This window comes from Copidosoma floridanum, unplaced genomic scaffold, assembly GCF_036245765.1.
Source record: "Copidosoma floridanum isolate Cflo_tuat_1 unplaced genomic scaffold, Cflo_Japanese_pri ptg000004l, whole genome shotgun sequence".
NCBI classification, from domain to species: Eukaryota; Metazoa; Arthropoda; class Insecta; order Hymenoptera; family Encyrtidae; genus Copidosoma; species Copidosoma floridanum.
Genome location: NW_028321881.1, coordinates 41,904,120 through 41,924,008, shown reverse-complemented (window position 1 = coordinate 41,924,008; position 19,889 = coordinate 41,904,120). Strand labels below are relative to the sequence as shown.

General features: G+C 34.6%; 1 protein-coding gene across 1 annotated transcript; it reads left to right on the top strand.

Annotated features, from left to right (window-relative positions):
* Positions 1 to 5,010: 5,010 nt before the first annotated feature.
* LOC106644965 (chymotrypsin-1-like) lies at positions 5,011 to 19,359 on the top strand. The gene is made up of 5 exons (XM_089597314.1): positions 5,011 to 5,194; positions 17,555 to 17,898; positions 17,980 to 18,215; positions 18,965 to 19,046; positions 19,153 to 19,359. Exons 1-5 carry the CDS (start codon positions 5,011 to 5,013, stop codon positions 19,357 to 19,359), a joined length of 1,053 nt encoding a protein of 350 aa, XP_089453440.1.
* The last annotated feature ends 530 nt before the right edge of the window (positions 19,360 to 19,889 follow it).

Here is a 19,889-nt window from a genome sequence, read left to right as displayed (position 1 = left end):
CCTCCGTTCGTATTTTGGTTCGGCCGAAAATTTTATATCTGTTTGTATTAGGATTATGTTCGGTTTGTACATTAAAGATTTTATCATCGATCTTATCTTGGCTCAGCCAAGATTTGACCACTGTTCGTATTTGGGCTTGGCCAACATTTGACCATTGACCGTATTTTGGCTCGGCCAAGATTTGACCATCGACCGTATTTTGCTTCAGCCACAATTATATATCTGTTTGTATTTAATACACCAAAAATTTTATTATCGATCTTATCTTGGCTCGGCCAAGATTTGACCACTGTTCAAATCTTAGCTCTGCCGTAGTATGACCATTTTTTGTATTATGGCTCGGCCAAGATGTTACTTCTTTTAATACTTTTGCTTAGCTAAGATTAGATCACTGCCCGTCTTTCGGTTTGACCATGATTTCACCACAGTTTGTATTTTGGCCTAACCAAAATTTCCCCACTATTCGTATCTTGAGTCAACCAAGGTTTGACCACTGTTCGTATCTTGGCTCGGCCATACTATAAACATTGTTCGTGTCACGGCTCGGCCAAGATTTTACTTTTCTTACTACTTCTGTTTAGCCAAGATTAGTCCCCAGTTTGTATTTTGGCTTGCCCACAATTTCATCTCTGTTTGGATTTGTTACACCCAAAATTTCATTATCGATCGTACATATATAAAAAGTACTTTACGCTTGAGACGAAAAATATCGTTTGCATGTCAGTCACGAACATACAAAAACTCTGCCCTTCGTTCGCGAATTTTGTGCTTTGCGCCCTTGGTACGGAATATACTATTACGCCCTAGGGCGCAAGGTGAGCTTAAGGTTGTAGCAACTGGTTTTTGATGGGCGTTTATTTTTTTTACCTTCGTCAGGCGTTTTTGAGAGGCCACTGTGCTCTTGGTAGATAATTAAGTATCCTCCGCGTACGTGCACTCGTCCAGGACCGTCCCAACGGTCTTTTGGGCGTTGCTTTGCAAACCGTCGGGGAGAGATAAACATTGCTTGAGTAAGTACTATATCTTCTAAAAGGTGCAATGTGGATGAATTGACGTATTTGTATAAAAAATGAACTTACTATTTTCATATTCTCATTGCAAACTATCGATTTTCTGAATGATTTACATAACCAGATGAGTAAATTTGATTATTATGTAAAAATGTTGAAATCCACGAAAAAAAACCACTTTTGGGGTACCAAAAGTTAATAGATTGTTTTCATCGATTACATCATTTACAACCTAAGGATCGGGTTTAAACTGGGCTTATTTTTATCGTCTTGGATAGGTTCATTTGATACGGCCAGCATAACAACACAAAATTTAAGCTCTGGGAAGAGCTACTGCGATAAGAACGAAGATACTTAAAAATCGATTTTTCGTCAAAATATTGCTTTGGCAGTTTGGGATCCTGATTTAAGTCAGAGTATTGACTTTAAAAGCCATCAAAATGGAAAAAAAAAACCATCAATTTGAGCTCTGTTTAGGTTAAATCCAATTAATAAAATTGCAGTCACCGTCAGTCGAAATTTCATGCAGAAAAACTTGAAATCGACCAAAACCCTGCTTTTTTAATCGTAATTTTGATTTGCTCATTACTTTCGATCTAAGCATTATTTTTAACTTATGCAGAACTTAATTGAAAGCACTTTGACAGGACTCTCAACCACTATTTGAAAGATATTACTTGAACTTGACTCTGAGCCAAATAGATATCAAACACCTACGTACAAAAAAAATTAGGATTATAGTGGTGTTACTGCTCAGGCTGTAGATCAGCTGTGGTTTTAAGTACAATATTTACTGATATTATCTTATCTTACTAATATATAAAGCAAAGTCGCTAAAACCGTTGTAATCGCTGACCACGAAAACTACTGAACCGATTTTGCTAAAATTTTGCACACTGCTTCGTGATACTTCCTAGATGGTTTGAGTATAGTTTTTATCTTAAAAAATTTAATAACGATAGCAATAAATGAGCTCAAAGTTTTGCAAAAGTACGCCAGCTTTTCACTTTAGTTCAGTAAAATCCGCTAGGTGGCGTCGACATAAAATCAAGGCTACCTGCAACAGAATTAAATAAGTGTGGTTATAATACGCCGGAGCGTCTCTATAGTAAAGCAGTCGTGCTTCGTGAGTTCAACGAGCTGTATAGAGAATGCTGACGATAGTCTTGCAGCCGGGTATCCCGGTTACGGACGACACTTTTTTGTAAGGGGGAAGGGATCTAAGTGTCCATTTACCCTGAATCTTGACAAGTGCGATAAAAAAAAAATTCATTCCATCCGATGACGTCTCTGGCATAATGCTAGGGGACATTCCTAGCCAGAGTATATTCTGCACCAACTCTTCAGGGTTGTGTGGAAGTCCCACCATCCCGCCTGGTGCAGTTAAAGAATTTGTGGCTACAAATATAAGCAAGAGAAAACAGCTCTGAGAGGCACGGGTATCCACAACGGCGACCTTCTTGGTCGTCACGTTCTCAATGCGCTTACCCACATGTTTCCGTCTAACGATGAGCGTTTGGTTATCCGGGTAACGACCCGAAGACGAGATATTCTTTGGTCAGCGGCATCACAGTCTCCATACATCGAGGCTCCCTCCATCACAGTCTCCATACATCGAGACTCCCAGGGTAAGAATCAAGCTACCCGTAGCCAGCTCTTCATCATCAGGAATAATAATAAAGAATAGCCTGGAAGTTTCACCACTGGCGCTTTTTAGGGCCATTATACGTTCCCTACTTAACCATCATTTCATCGGTTCTTTTTAGAGACCACCTAAGTGGAAACTACCTTGCCAACAAATACATTTTTACTACCATTTCCGGAAGCGATTCGTCGACTAAAAGACTATATTAACTAAAGACAGGCACTATTAAACCAAGTCAGCCATTTACTAGCAGAGGCCACCTGCGAAGTTGTTCTTTGCAAGGCTGGAAAACCCGGTGACTGACGACCCTATATTACCCTCTCGACTCTAAGCATTCAACCAGGAATCACGGATCCTCTCCAAGGTCTGCGCTGGGCAAACTTGCGAACAGCTATGAAGCAAAAAAAACTTGAGCCAACGGGACAGCCTCCACTGGACAAGTATCACTAACCAATCTCCCCATCTAAGATTACCAAAACAACTGAATCTGCAAATAAAAAAGGTGCTTTAGACACTAACGTCTTCGACGTTACACTGGAGGTCGCTTTTAGGGCCATCGGACGTCGAACTACCTTGCCAACAAATATATAAGAACCTCATAAAGTTGACAGAAAACAGCCTTTAGGGGTCACAAAATTTTTAAGCATGCCAAAAGTCGCAAGAGGGTGGATTGGAAGAAAAACTTCAAATGTATCTTATAACTACAATTTTACTTAGCCGTCAAGAAACTAACGCAGAAAATGTATCGAGATTGGAAGAGCAGCTTCAAAATCGACATATAAAGAATTCATTACGTGAGACATCAGCTTTTCATTGTACCCTCACAGCAATCTCTAAAGTCTTTAAAGATCCTACTTCAGATTTTTAAATAAATAGAAAATGTATTTGTATTTTTGTGGCAATAAAAAATGTAGAGATTAAGCTTCAGGATTTTGTTGCTCTGGTAATAAAGTTGTGAGATAAGGGAAAAAAAAATTTTTTTAATATAAATTTTTTGGGAGTTTGAAATCTTAACATCTTTAAAAAATAGCTCTTTTCAAAAATCACACGGGAGAAACTAATATTCAACCGTTCCTTATATCCAACGATTATTTTATGGCAAAAGGAACGCACGATACTTTTCAGCATAATTATATTTTTTTCAATTTTTACAGCTTATAATTTGACCAAATAAACTATATGGATTCCGAAAAAATATGTTTTCAATAAGAAGATTATTGTTCTGAGATGTATCAGGAATATGTGTAAAATTTCTAACTGAAAACGTTTCACATTATATGTCAATATACTACGGTGTTTTATTTAGTAAGTCTCGGGCGAAGTCAAGACGGGGGAAGGCTAGTACTTGATAAATCTTAGAAAGAGCTTTCATTGAAGCCCTTGTTAAGCTTTAAACATTATATAGAAGTGAAGTTACGAGGGTTTAAATGTTGTGTCAAAAAAAAAAAATTAACAAAATACTCTGCTCAACCACACAAGGAAATACATTAATGCATATATGTATCTTTACATTTTATTCAAACGTTTACAAAAATTTCTCGATGTTAGTATTATTGTGATCTATCACACAGCGCATCCTTCTCGTGATGGATCAACTGACGTTGCGCAAGTGTTGAACTGTAATTGCTGCACATTCTCGTCAGATTCTGTCCATCATATTCTCTGGAGTAGTTGGTGGTTCACGGTAGCACCGATCTTTTAGGTATCCCTAAAGGTTAAAATCAAGTGGCGTCAGGTCAGGTGACCTAGCCGGCCACCTTCTGGGATCATTTGTCCCTATCCATCTCCTTGGAAAGTATGCATGAAGACACTCCGTTGCATCTGTAAACATTTGACAATAAAAAAACTATAACTGTCAATTGATATCGAATAAATGTTTTTTATGAGCTCGTCACGTGGTTGTAAACTGAATAAAGTGTTAAAATAAACTTCAAATAAAAAATTTTATTTTTAAAGCTTATTTCAGATGATACAAAACGATGAATATCGTTGGACTTCTCCAATACAAGACTTTATTACGTTTTTCAAGCCATGAAAGACCGCCAGGCTTGAAAAATTAAGAATTTTCCGTACGCATTTACCCGTATTCGAAAAAAATCAGAAAAAAAATCATAACGATTTTTGGAGCTCGTGTGCCAGGATAAAAAGTAGTAAGATAGTAGTGATGGTGATGGTATTAGGAGTAAAAGTAGTCGTAGAAGTATCAGCGAAGCATTCGTGAACTAACGTAAAAAAAAAATCTTCAAAATTACCCTGATGGTTGTGAGCTGGGGCTCCATCCTGCTGCCACCATACATCACGCATTGGTATAGGGTTGTTCTCTAACAAGCGTGGTAGATCGTTTCGCAAGAAATGATGGTACATGATGCCATTGAGATTACCGGGAAAAAAGTGTGGACCAACAATCCTATCCCCAAGGATTCCTGCCCAAACGACGAACCTCCACCTACGTTGATTTTCTACTTCATGGATGTCGTGTGGATTCTCTCCTCTCCTCAACCAATTCCTGGTATTTTGACGATTGAGAGTGCCACATTGAGTAAATGTACTGTCATCTGTGAAGCAGATTCTCTCTGTAAAGTCTGGATCGTCACGAAGTCTGCGTTCTAGCCATCGTGCAAAATTCACCCGACGTACTGGATCACCTTCGTAAATTCTTTGCTACTTTTCGTAGTTTATACGGATAGCAAGTCTCCTGAGCAATAAGTCGAACGGTCTCTCTGTTAGCATCTGTGGGTATTAAATGTTATCAGTGTTATAAATGACGTCTATTTTTTCTACCATGAGACGTAAAAATTGCCATGAACGTGCATTGAAAAAGGTCAAATTTGATTAAACAAAAATTTGAAATTTAATGTGTTACTCACGACCCTTCACCCCCCCCCCTCCAACCTTGCCTCACAGCTAGTAGGCCAAATAATCTACGAAGGCTCAATGTTAAATTTGACGTTAGTGTTAGCAGAAAACAAAAAAATACGATGATATAAAAGAAAATGATTCAAGAAACATAGCGTTTTTTTTGAAGTGAAAACTTCTTATGGCACGTTGGGCACTTTTGTGGGTGAGCATTTTCAGCCGTTCTCGCGACAGACGAGATTTTACACAGATATACTACGCGTGTATTCTTATAATATATGTGTATACTGTACGCGCTCTTTGCATGGGCATTCGTTCGTGCTCTCGCGACAGACAAGATTGAGAGTTTTTTATCTTAATTTTTTTATGTACAATTTCTCATGTCGCGAGCGCATCTAAAAATGCTCACCCAAAAAAGTGCCCAACGCGCCATAAGTTCAAGTTTTCACTTCTGCCTGCACTCCCGGAGTGCTACTTGTACTTGTTTTTTCGGTTATTCAGTGGCTGAGTTAACCTAAAAAATTTGTGAAAGTCCGAAAATCACTTTTTTCGCGTTTGAAAAAAAAGTTAACCTCCAATGCCGAAAAGTTAAATGACAAAGTTGTAGATCTTAAAAAAACCTATCGATTGACGCGTGTAGGATATAATTTGAATGCGTAGTTGCTGAGGAAACTTGAATAAACCATCGAAAATCGTCTTTTTTTAATTTGTTAATAACTTTTTTCTTTTGAGATTTTAAAGTTGGTATTCGGTCAAATTATGAGTTTTTGGTTCACAAATCTTTAGTTGTTTTTTTAGCAAAAAATATCAAAAATTTTTCGAAATATCGCATTTTTTCGAAAAGAAACACCTTTCGTAAAAACTTCAATAGACGTCAGAAAATAATGCTGGAGCGATTTTTCAAGGCTTAATCTCTTTGTTTAGACTTATTTTATCATGCAATGTTTGTAGTAAGTAAAGTTTTTAAATTTTTGATGCCGAAATCGGACTCTGAAAAAAGTACTTTTTTTTTCTATCGGTTTTTTGCATTTTTTTTACGTATTTTGATAATTGCACGTACATAACTAACGGCAATGTATTGCACTTATTTTTTTACGAATAAAAAAAAAAAAATTTTCATGATACGACCATGTGGAGCCAAGTTAGGTTTTTTTTTTTTTCAAAAAGTCCCTATGCGACGGTGAAAAGCGTGGAACTCTGAAACTTGCACACTTTACTAACAAATACCCATTTTGCATTAAAAAAATCATTCGTAATCGTTAACTTTAGCGGAACGATGGGTATGATAACGTTACAGTTGAGTCTTTTTGCGCGTCGCGCATCGACTGCCCGCTGGTATGTGTGTCTGGCTGGTTGCTCTTACTCGGGCGCTCCGATACGGCTCCAAAATGGAGTCGGAGTGGTGAGAGAAAGATGTTCTCCCCTCATGCTGCTGCTCAACTGTAACGTTATCATACCCATCGTTCTGCTAAAGTTAACGATTGCGAATGATTTTTTTAATGCAAAATGGGTATTTATTAGTAAAGTGTGCAAGTTTCAGAGTTCTACGCTTTTCACCGTCGCATAGGGATTTAAAAAAAAAAAAAAAACCTAACTCGGCTCCACATGGTCGTATCATGAGAATTTTTTTTTTTTATTCGTAAAAAAATAAGTACAATGCATTGCAGTTAGTTACATACGTGCAATTATCAAAATACGTAAAAAAAAATGCAAAAAACCGATAGAAAAAACAAGTACTTTTTTCGGTGTCCGATTTCGGCATCAAAAATTTAAAAATTTTACTTATTACAAACATTGCATGATAGAATAAGTCTAGATGAAGAGATTAAGCCTTGAAAAATCGCTCCAGCATTATTTCCTGACGTCTATTGAAGTTTTCACGAAAGGTGTTTTTTTTCGAAAAAATGCGATATTTCGAAAAATTCTTAATATTTTTCGCTAAAAAAACAACTGAAGATTTGTAAACCAAAAACTCATAATTTGACCGAATACCAACTTTAAAATCTCAAAAGAAAAAAGTTATTAACAAATTTAAAAAAGACGATTTTCGATGGTTTTTTCAAGTTTTCTCAGCAACTACGAATTCAAATTATATCCAACGCGCGTCAATCGATAGGTTTTTTTTATGATCTACAACTTTGTCATTTAACTTTTTGGCATTGGAGGTCAACTTTTTTTTCAAACGCGAAAAAAGTGATTTTCGGACTTTCACGAATTTTTTAGGTTAACTCAGCCACTGAATAACCGAAAAAAAATAAAATAAAAAAGAAAATGAAAAAAAAAGATTAAATATGAAAATAAAAAAAGGAATTAAATAAAGGAAATACAAAAAAATGAAAAAAATGTATTAAAATGAAATATCAAAAAAAAATAAAACAAGAAAAAAAAAAAAAAATTAAAACAAGAAACAAAAAAAAAATAAAACAAGAAATTAAAAACAAACCAGGGGGTATAAATGGGTCATGGGACCCACGGTAAGAACGAAGTTCTTTAAACATGACATGAGTATAAAACCACAATTTCTGAGGTAACAAGGGGGTCGCCAGACCCGTAGAAAGAACGAAGCTCTATAAACGTTAGTACTGCATTTATGTAGTTCACTAAACAAAAACTTGAAAAACGAATTAAAGAAAAAAATTAAAAAAATAGTTCAGTACTCACGATGGTTGAACTTCGTGAGAACGTCGTGCATAAATACAGTACTCACGAAGTTCAACCATCGTGAGTACTAAACTATTTTTTTAATTTTTTTCTTTAATTCGTTTTTCAAGTTTTTGTTTAGTGAGCTACATGAATGCAGTACTAACGTTTATAGAGCTTCGTTCTTTCTACGGGTCTGGCGACCCCCTTGTTACCTCAGAAATTGTGTTTTTATACTCATGTCATGTTTAAAGAACTTCGTTCTTACCGTGGGTCCCATGACCCATTTATACCCCCTGGTTTGTTTTTAATTTCTTGTTTTATTTTTTTTTTGTTTCTTGTTTTAATTTTTTTTTTTATTTCTTGTTTTTTTTTTTTTTGATAATTCATTTTAATACATTTTTTTCTTTTTTTTGTATTTCCTTTATTTAATTCCTTTTTTTATTTTCATATTTAATCTTTTTTTTTCATTCCCTTTTTTATTTTATTTTTTTTCATTCCGTTGTATTTATTCATGTCTTCTGTAATTTTATTTTATTTTATTTTCATATTTCATTTCATTAAATTTTTTTGAAATTTTTTTTTCACTTATTTTTTTGCGATTTTATAGCTTATTAATGCAATTTTTATTTTATTCTCATATAATTACTCAATGACATTGTGCCATTATTTGTTTATCAAATTCAAAATAAGTACCCTTAAAAACCATTAAAATGATATGAAACTCGAATTATATTTATATAATGATCTTACATAATTCATTTATAATTGATTCACTTTAAATTACTTTATTTATATAATTATGTGATAATGTAACATAATTGGTTTGTCGAATTCGAAATAAGCGCCTCTAAAAACCATTGATACATTCTTCAACCCTATTCCACATGTTTTTGTTCTTTTTTTTTTTTTAATCAAGTATTTAGAAAACAAATACAAATATAATTTATCATGAATCGAATGTATTATCAGTGAATGCATGTAAAAATGGAATGTTATAGTTACGAACCACACCATAAGTACAAGAAACCGAGTTTCCCTAGTCAGCAGCGCTCGTTGTAGAGTGGGTAAGGTACAGGACGCATATGCAGGAGGTCGAGGGTTCTAACCTCTTTATTGGAAAATGTTTTTTTTTTTTTTTTTTTTTAGAATTGTAAAAGAAAAAAATTCAAAGTGAAATAAAAATTATTGTGAGAAAATAAAATTGGGAGTGTGAGGGAGACTGGTGGGCAAAGGTGTGTAGAAGAGTAACACGGCACGGTTGGCCGATATACATATATAGTGGGGAGAGGGGAAGTGTACAGAGAATAGTCGGTGAGGGGGACGGGGTAAGGGGGGGAAACTTGAGAGGAAAAGTAAACCACTTTCGTTTCAAAAAAAAAAAATCTGTCGGTTTTAAAATTCCAGCCTCCCGAGTAACGCGACATAAAGAACTTCGTTCTAAAAAAACGGTTTGTTTCTTGAATTATTTTCTTTTATATCAACGTATTTTTTGTTTTCTGCTAACACTAATGTCATCCGTTTTGTAGATTAATTGGCAGCAAATCGAAAACCACACGTATTGCATGATTAAAAGTGCGGAAGGCATATATTCAAGCTGTACAAATGTCTCCCGCTGTTATCTGTACATAGGTAAGTTAACAGATGTATATAAACTTATTTTAACAGATTTTATAATTTTGAAGTAAGGTTTTACGCATTAAGTAACGATTGAGATTAAAACAATAATATCTCAGGTATTATTATTTTACCGAAAATATGTTGTCTGTATGATTTCACCGGAATACGATCGTTGCAGGCGATAAAAAAATTATAACATATTCGTGAGATGAATCTATCGACAGCATAGTAAAAACAGATTTGTGCCCTTAAAGCCTGTGTTATTTTTCTAATCAGCTATGTACATCACGAGAGTCACGTGACGTGTTGAGATCTTAATTAACCAACGAGTCGAAAGAAATAAGTAAACACGAGCTTTCAAGCTGCAGCAGGGGTACACAGATCCGATGGGCGTTTGAGCAAGTGCTATAGGCGTGAGGGGGAAAGGTCTTATAGCCACATAATCGCTTAAATTTTATACGCCCCATAATTCAAAAATTACAAATTTTTAACGATTATGTGGCTATAAGACCTTTCCCCCTCCCGCTTATAGCACTCGCTCAAACCCCCATCGGATCTGTGTACCCTTGCTGCAGCTTAAAAGCTCGTGTTCACTTATTTCTTTTGACTCGTTGGTTAATTAAGATCCCAACACGTCACGTGACTCTCGTGATATACATAGCTGATTGGAAAAATAACACAGGCTTTAAGGGCACGAATCTGTTTTTACCACGCTGTTGATAGATTCATCACACGAATCTGTTATAATTTTTTTACGCCTGCAACGATCGTATTCCGATGAAATCATACAGACAACATATTTTCGTTGAAATAATGATACCTTACATGTTATTGTTTCCATCTCAATCGTTACTTAGTGCTCAAATTACTTATGCTGTGGTACTTCCACCCTTCTCCTATACATTGGCTAGACTCGAGTACTGTAATGCACACCCAGATAGGTACATATTTACTGATCGCCCAGAGAAAAAAGGAAACAGAGACAGAGAGAGAGAGAGAGAGAGAGATCATAGAGGATAAAAAATAGACAGGAATAGCTGGGCATTGTGATTTGAAATATATTTTGAAAATGTATACTTACGAAGATGTCTCGCAAGAGCCCGCACACTTTGTCGAGGCTGATTGTTCAGGGCAGCTTCAACTAGGTCTCTCAAAGGACCATCGCAGTTTCTTCTTCGCCTTGGTTGCTGCGGTGGATCCACTCTACCATGTTGCTCATAAATTTTTAAAATTCTATAAACGGGAATAAAAGACACGGATCGTAATATTTTCACACGAGCTTGAGAAACAGAAAAAAAATAAGTTAGTACAACTGAAACAATTTACATAGAAAATTATAAAAATGCCAAAGATATGCATGGAAAGTAATTTGTACGAATTTCTTTTTTTAATTAATAATTACCTCATGAAAGTTTGTCGTGAGGGACAGTACATTTGAGGGTGCTGTTCCTGATATAAACGTCTGGCAGCTTGCATATTACGTACACCGTTTACCGTAGTTTCAAAAATGCACCCAATGATGATCATTCGATGCTGTACGACATCCATGGCAAAGGAAATCAAGATAAAAATCAGTCAATAGTATTACTATTTACACCGAATAACCAACAAAGAAAACTATAGTACGACGTAACCGACTTATGTTATACATCAACTGATTGACAGTTGTTGACACAGTCTACAACATAGTAACGTATAAATATTCTGAAAACACGTTAAACTTTCTTTTTTTTCGAAGCATTTAATTGAGTTCAATGTACATCATGCCAGAACGTGTACAGTCCAGGAAAAAATCAGAAACAAATCATAACTTTTTTTGTGTTCTTGTGCCACGATAAAAATAAATAAAATACATTTCTATGATGTCTGCTCATAATCTTTATAAGTTTTTTATAAGTCGTTAAAGGCTGCCATGTTTTAAGAATGAAGAATTTCGATTATTTTTATCGTAGTACAAAAGCCCAAAAAAAAAAGTTATGATTTATTTTTCGATTTCTTCCATACAGGCGTTTTTGCGTATCTACAGAAAACTCTTAATTTTTAATGCTCGGCGGCCTTTCACTGATTAAAAAACACACAAATTATAAACATACATCATAGAAACGTAGTCTGTTTATTTTTATCGTGGCACAAGTGCCTCAAAAAAAGTTATGATTTTTTCTCGGATATTTTCCGCAAAGGCGTTTTTGCGTATGTACGGAAAACTCTTAATTTTTAATGCCAAGTGGCCTTTCGCTGCTTAAAAAACACATAGAAATTATGAACAGATATCATAGAAATTTAATCTATTTATTTTCATCCTGGCACCCGTGCTCCAAAACAGATTATGACTTTTTTTCCGATTTCTTTCGTGTACGGGTAAATGCGTATCCGCGGAAAATTCTTAATTTTTCAGCCTGGCGGTCTTTTATGGCTTGAAAAACATATTGAAGTCGTGTATTAAAAAAGTGCAACGATATTTATTGTTTTCTAGCTAAAATAAGCTTTATAAAAAAATTTTAAGCCCTAGGTCCGATTCGATTCGTCACTGGTGAGGCTACTTCGGCGTAGTTCTAGTTTCAGCTCCATATATCATTGATATAATTCTGTATTTCATAATCATAATTTTATTTATCACTTAAATTTTCCACCGACAGTATTCTATATACCATGTTAGTGAGCTCATGTTTTGTCATGTTTCAGTTACGTTCAATTCTTTAACCTTCAAAGTACGTAAATCATGGCTCCACCAGTTTATAATTTTGAGTACTTTGCATTTCATCATTTCAGTCCACTTTTCATACTTTGGAAAAGACTTTCTCAAGCACATGAATGTTTCACCAAAGACCAATGGCTGAGGGAAACGATAAATGAAATGGGTGTCGAGGACGTAAGACGGATTTCTATTGAGTCACTTCAAATATTTCTTCTCGAGAAAGGATTGGAACTATCCAAGACTCCTCTTTACCAACTCAGTGCACCCTTAGCTTTAGCAAGCTGGTTACACCGGTAAATTAATACTCAATACACCTATTTTATAAAATATCAGTTTTATAGTCGTAGCTTAATTGGTTATAGCGGTTCAACTCTCCAGGGTGATCTGTAAGTAGGCTTCCTAGGCGTCTTAAATAGTTGTGAGTTTGTTAAGAGGAAAAAAGTGATGAGATCTGAGGGTAGGTGTTAAAAGGAGAGGGGTTATATTGGTTATAGTTTGTCAAGATAGGGAAAAAGTAATCAGTGGTTCAGAGTAGATTAACTATGGGGTTCCTGTCATCCCCTTCCCTCCTCAATCAATACCCGTGATAAGGGATGTCCAGACGCCTCTTCTCTGATGTCCAGACCCCGTGTGCTATAGCGTAAGGGAGTATACGCTATGCGCTTGTACGGTGCTGCCCTCATTGTTATCAATTTCCTGTGTTAAAGTTTATGGGGCAAAATAGGTGAAGCGGCCCCCGTCAACAAAATTTCTTTACATTCCCATAAAAATACGTGTTAAAGTGACAAGTAGCGCTAAATGACAGGTGCATAGAGAATATCATGTGGTCTTGACGTTAGAGGGGGGATCTCCTCCCACCACAACCATCAAGAGTTTTACGGGTAATTAGGGGAGTGTAAGAAACCTTATAGTTTGTATACTGTTACAGTATGTTTCAGAAATATATAAAAGGCTGTTCGTGATAATAAAGAGTTAGAGCAAAGGTAGAAAAACAATTAAAAAATCTAATTTAAATTTCTTTTCAGCCCTGGTGCTTTAAATAGGATTTATTATAATCTTAATAGAAGAGATGCTACTTCTTTATACGAGGAACTGTATAAACCAGACGCTGCACCAAACCCTCAGAACAGCTCACAGGCTTTTCGCGCTATTTGCTCAGTGATTAATTTTAAATACCTTGAAGGAAATTCGAGAAATTACCATGAGGAATGTGACTTGATTGATTTTCAGGTGGTTGCAAAACAGTTTGTGTAAGTATTACAAATCATAATATACAATTTTATCAACTGTTCTGGTAAATATAAATTTTTGTAATGATTGTATCACTCGTTAAGGGAACGAAAAAGTCTTATGCTATCTCAGAGGTCTCAGAGGGTGGTAATGGTGAAACAGCAAAAAGGAAATAATGTTATCCATAAAGGAAGACGACGATCACGGTAAAAATTATAAAATATATCTCTAATCAAAGAAAATTAGGTATTTATTAACATCAGCAGAAGAGTGGTTAGCTTTTTGATTTTCATGTACTTTTTACCTTGCTGATTGGAAAAATATGACAAATTCGTATTCCTCTCGTCGAACCTTATTGATTGATACCCATGATATGATAATTTGGTAAGAAATTGCCATTTCGCATTATTTTCAGCAAACCCTTTCATTAAATATCTATATCACGAGGGTTCATTTCGAATAGCTAATCTGCCATCTTGGATGTCTGCCATATTGGATTTAAGTCACGTGACTATTTATTCGTATTCCTGACAGCAAACCCTTTCATTTGATACCCATATCATGAGGGTTGATTTCAAACAACCAGCCCGCCACCTTGGGGAGGCCACCATATTAGATTTGTAATGAAGTTTCTTAGCTAGTCATGTATGGTCATCAGAAGTGAAGCTAATAAAAGCGCGTTAAAAAAAAAACTGAAATTTTTTTTACTAAATTAATTTATAAAATATTTAATGTGAGTCTTCTGGATGCAACATTCACAAAAAAGTATTTTTTTAACAATAAAAAGTTATATAGTAATTGATATTATATAATAACAAATCCTTTTTTAATCTGTTGAAAAAACTTTTTCTTTGAGCTGAACTTGCTTAGTTCACTACGTTATAATTAAAGATTAGAAATAAAATTATTTGTTCATATTTTTATTTTATAAGCATCACGTGTACCTTTATTACTAACGTATTAAATACTCATACATTTCACTATTTTAAAATTGATAATCAACATACTACTATATAAACTACTTACTTATAATGAATGAAGACTAAAAACCGGAGATGTCAAATTGGTTCCCAAGCAAGAATTTCACTAACAGGCAGGTTTAAATTGGTTCCCGACTCATTAAAGCGGATGGTCAAATTGGTTCCTGGCTATTTAATAATTACGTCCATAATACATGTATTTCTTCTGTCACACTTTTCACGGTATTAGTACGGTATCTGCTACGTAAATTTCTAACACATACATAGTCGCAAAATTTAGTCACTCCAGCATCATTGGGCATTATAGTCATCAAATCTTCAGTAAAACATTTATCCACCATGTCAGAGTTTAAAAAAGGCAAGCCAAAATTAAAAAAAAAAATTGCCTATTTCAAAATCTTTACATTTGTAGTCTCTGGTCAATCCAAGTTCATCAATTTTTTTATACTAACTCGATTTGAAAACCAATTTGACCTTAAGCCCTAATGACTTATTAAACAGTGGAAACCAATTTGCTTTTTTTATAAATTTGGGAACCAATTTGTCTATGCCCTTAAAAACTGTATACTTTTCTAAATAAACTGCTTAAATGGAGCATTTAAATCATTTTATATTTAAATACTAAAAATCTCTGAAATTCAAATATTATGTCAATAAAGTATCCCGAATTTACTTCTAATAAAAAAATTACTATGATTAACCACTTTTTGTTGTTGAGAAAACCGCTTCCAAAACTTTGTTACGTTAACACGTAGTCTTACGAAAATCGTCATAAAATAGACTATAACTTTGGAAGTAAATGATATACCGCAGTAATTGAAAACGATGTTCATGTAGTTTTTGGAAAGCATTTATAAATAAACAAATTAACAAATGAATAAAAGAAAACTACCCTTCTCTCCAGAGCTTAAGCCATTTTCTTTTTTTATGCTGCTTGCAATATCACTAAAGTATGAATATTTTTAGACTCCAGTTGCACTGGTGACATTTACGTAAAATGGGAAAATCCAATTCTGTTAAAAATTTTCTATTAAAGCCATGTTGTTTCAACTTATCATGCAGGTGTTGGATCAATGTACTTTTTCAATCGTGAATTTCTACTTCAAAGAGTCTACACAATCATTTTATGTCACTAAATTTGTCTAGGTCTCATTTGCAGTACTTATATTTGAAACAAAAGTTTTTTGTACTTTCTAACGTCAATTAACAGCTATTGTTTTCAATCATTGACGTACCGCGTAAAAACCAGGTCGACGGCACTCCTAGATTTCGAGCTATAAAAGCTTTCTTCTAATTGAGTTGGTAGCTACCTCCAGTACTGAGATAGATATCTAACAGTAGAATCAAGATGGCTAGTTTTCTACCGATTTGGATAGCACTTACTTTTATAAGCATTGGTAAGATAGTTTTAACAAATTTTACATTAAACATATCGCTAAAGTTTACTTTAAAGTTTAAAAACAACATCATACTTTTTTAACACCATTAGTTAATTTATTATCTACTAAGTAATAATTAAGGTATGCGCCTGGTTCACAAGGTTCAGAATTTCTTTAAAAAAAACTCTTCTTACTTTTAATTAAGTTGTATTTATTGATTTTTTTTGTATTTAATATTTGAAGTCCATCCAAAATATTAATTTTACTATTTATTCTAGTACCTGATATTTCAACGGTTGCATTGTAACTAAAAAATATCTAAAATTTTACAACTTATGTCCTTCAGATGGCTCATATCTAAATTAAAAAATAGGAAACTGGTTAGATGCTACATACATCAACTTTATCAGCACTGTTTTTTAAAACTTTAGATGAGTTTATTATGAGAAAACGCAAAAAAAAGTTTGTGGAAGTGTCCATATAGTCATGATGTTTTCCTACCTATGAATTTTGATTGTCATCAATTTATTCGTTTTGTGATGGGTTGACTTAATTTGAAAATGAGATTTAATAATTAGTAGTTTAAGCTTTTGCATTAAGGAAAAATCAAAATTGTATATTTTATAGTAGCAAATTATAAAACTGTTCTAACAAAATCGGGAAATCAAATATTTGTTTTTAACTGAGAGGGGGTTGGTGTGTGAAGCGTGCAGGGGCAAAGCTCCTTACATACTTATAAAAGTGCAATTGTGGACGCGGTGGCGCAACGGTAGAGTTGCAGTTCTGTCGATCTCCAAGGTTAAGCTGCATTTGGCGCGGTTAGTACTTGGATGGGTGATCGTCTGGTCTCCATTCAGGTCTCGCCCTTTCGCCGGTGCTCTTGATTCTCGAAGGTCGATTAACTGTTTCTCTGACGCTTCGTCTACGTGATCGTAGGTGTGACTGAGTTGGTCCAGATGTTTATATACGTATATATACGTATATAAACATCTGGTCATAACTCAGTAGCACCGATGGCTAATTGACACTATGCTTGTGTAAAAGAATGCTATGTCTGAGCCTACGGGCGATGATGAATAAAAAAAAAAAAAGTGTAATTGTTTTACTATAAACTGGTTTTAAAAAGTTGACATATTAGTTTCCTATCATTTTCAACGTTTCGAAAAATTCTTTTTAAAAATATTACTGATAGTTACATAATCATCTGCAAGGATAGTTTTGCGTTTTCATGTGCCCAGATGGACAGTAGTTGTCCAAACATTTAAAAGACTAGTAGTTAAAATAATATATACCTATTATATCGTAAATTTTTTCCTCGAGCACTAATTATTATCATTATTGGAGTTCTTTTAATCTGCGATGCGATTGTCTAAGAGAGTAGTGTTTAAGATACCTTAATATCTGAAAAAATGAAAGTGTTATTTCAAAAATGTTTATTTTTAAGTTTGGTATATCATATACTATAAATACTACGTTACATTTTCCATTTTTTTTTTCAGTCTCTGGCTTGGACTCTGAAAACATCGTAGGCGGTCAAAATGGAAATATAAATAATTTTCCATACCTGGCTTTCATACGAGTGAATTACGAACACGGTGGTGGTCTATGCGGTGGTGCACTTATCCGTCGTCAATTCATATTGACTTCTACTAGTTGCATTAGAAAGGCCATGGACAACTCTAGAGGACTAGCACCAAACACAGTCTACATTAAAGTTCATGTAGGAACAAGTGATTTGACGAGTAGCACTCAAGGTGGGGTGATTCGCGTGAAAGATATTTACTTGCATAAAGAATACAAGCGTTTGGATGTAGCTAGTACAAATGACATTGCTGTATTGAAGGTCAGAAAAAGTCATTTTTTCATAAATATTAATAGAACTACTTAAAACTTGTATTAATCTACATACATCGATCGGTAACAGCTGGAGTTAGAAGTTCCTAGGCGTCTAACGGCTACTGCTGTGAATTTACCACCAGGCGATGAACCTATTCTAGGTGGGTCTTCTTTAGTATCCGGTTTTGGTTACAACTCAATCCAAGTTGAGAATCGTGGAGGACGGCTTGTAGAAATGGGACATACAGCGGATAAAAAATTGAAATTCGTCAAGGTGAATGTAATTCCCTTGATCCAATGCGGTATACCCAAGAGCGTGATAAAGTAAGTGAAGCTACGCGTGCCAGTCATCCATCCTGCTTACATATCGTGGATTACTACTACTACTACTACTACTACTACTACTACTACTACTACTACTACTACTACTACTACTACTACTACTACTACTACTACTACTACTACTACTACTACTACTACTACTACTACTACTACTACTACTACTACTACTACTACTACTACTACTTCTACTACTTAAAATTTATTAATACCTATTTCGTAATGTAAAAAATCCAAGTCAGCTCGCTAACCGCTGCAAGTTTTTTTTTTCCTTTTTATCTGTGCCCTTCAAACTGCAGCCATCTTTGTTAATACTTGGCAACACTTTTATATATATTTTTACAGAAGCTTTATCTCATGCACACTTTGCACGTCCATCTGGAAATTTCGATTTTCATCAGTTTTAAGTAACTAAGTTAAAAATAAAAAAGACATTAGTTGAGTATTTTTATGATAAAGACATGTAACAATTGTTTGCAGTACAAAAAAATTTTACTTCTATTGAGTAACAGTAGTTCACTCGTGGAAGGTAGGTAGGGATAATGACTATAAATTCAACGCCTCTGACGAAGAACATCGTTTTTTTGATTTTCGCGATAGTGGGAAAATGTTATTTTTTATGGAACAATGATGTGTTTAATCGCTGACAAAGTTAGAAATAAAATTAAAAATATGGTTGTGAGTATGAATTGTTGGTGGAAGCTAGTCGGAAGGCTAACTCAATTTATTTTCAGGATAGAGCACTTGTTACATAAACTTTTCTGTGGCAAGGTGGTACCAGCAGTACGCAACTTGGATCATTATGGTACTTGCAGTGTAAGAATCCCAACGCTTTATTAAAATTAATCATAGCGTTTCATGGTATGACCATGATAATACTCATGGATACTCAAAAGTAACAATTGTTTCAAACATTTTCTAGGGTGATGGGGGTGGTCCTCTTGTTAAGAATGGAAAAATCATTGGAGTCTTGAGTACAGGCCCGTTCGACTGCAACGAGTCACAATTACCAGCATTTTACACGCAGGTCTCGGCTTACTTGGACTTCATTAACCCAATTCTGGCAGGAAAACCTGGGCCTGCAACTAAGGTGTATGAGTCGCAATTCCCACCTGCCCGAAGAAACTAGTTACTTGCAGCACAAAGGTCAAAGGGATGAATCTCAAAAAATAATATCCTGAGCAAAACTTTTGATTGGTTCAGGAGAATATTTTTTTTAGACATATCTAAGGATGACTTTATTTGTTTAATAATTTGTATAAAGAAACTTCTTTTGCCTGACTTTTTTGCTTATAAGGTTATACGTTTGCTTTTTTAAACAGATCTGTGTATTACAAAAGCGTTTGCATTCGAATTAAAATTGATAAAAAATAATCATATATGTTATTATTTTTAACTACAATCACCATTAATAATGAATAAATGAGTTCAGAGCACTTAAGAAATTTACAATATTTTTAACATTTGAACTTCAAAAAACGTAGATATTCTGATTTTTGCATCACACATTCTAAGAGCACCTTTTTTTGCAAGTAATTGAATGTATCGACATTTTCCCATCTGTAATTTGTAAAAAAATTGTCATATGTAGCAATTGAAAAAAAGTGCCACCTCGACCAGGAGATTAACCTGTAACTCTTTTCTTGCAGGGAAAGTGCG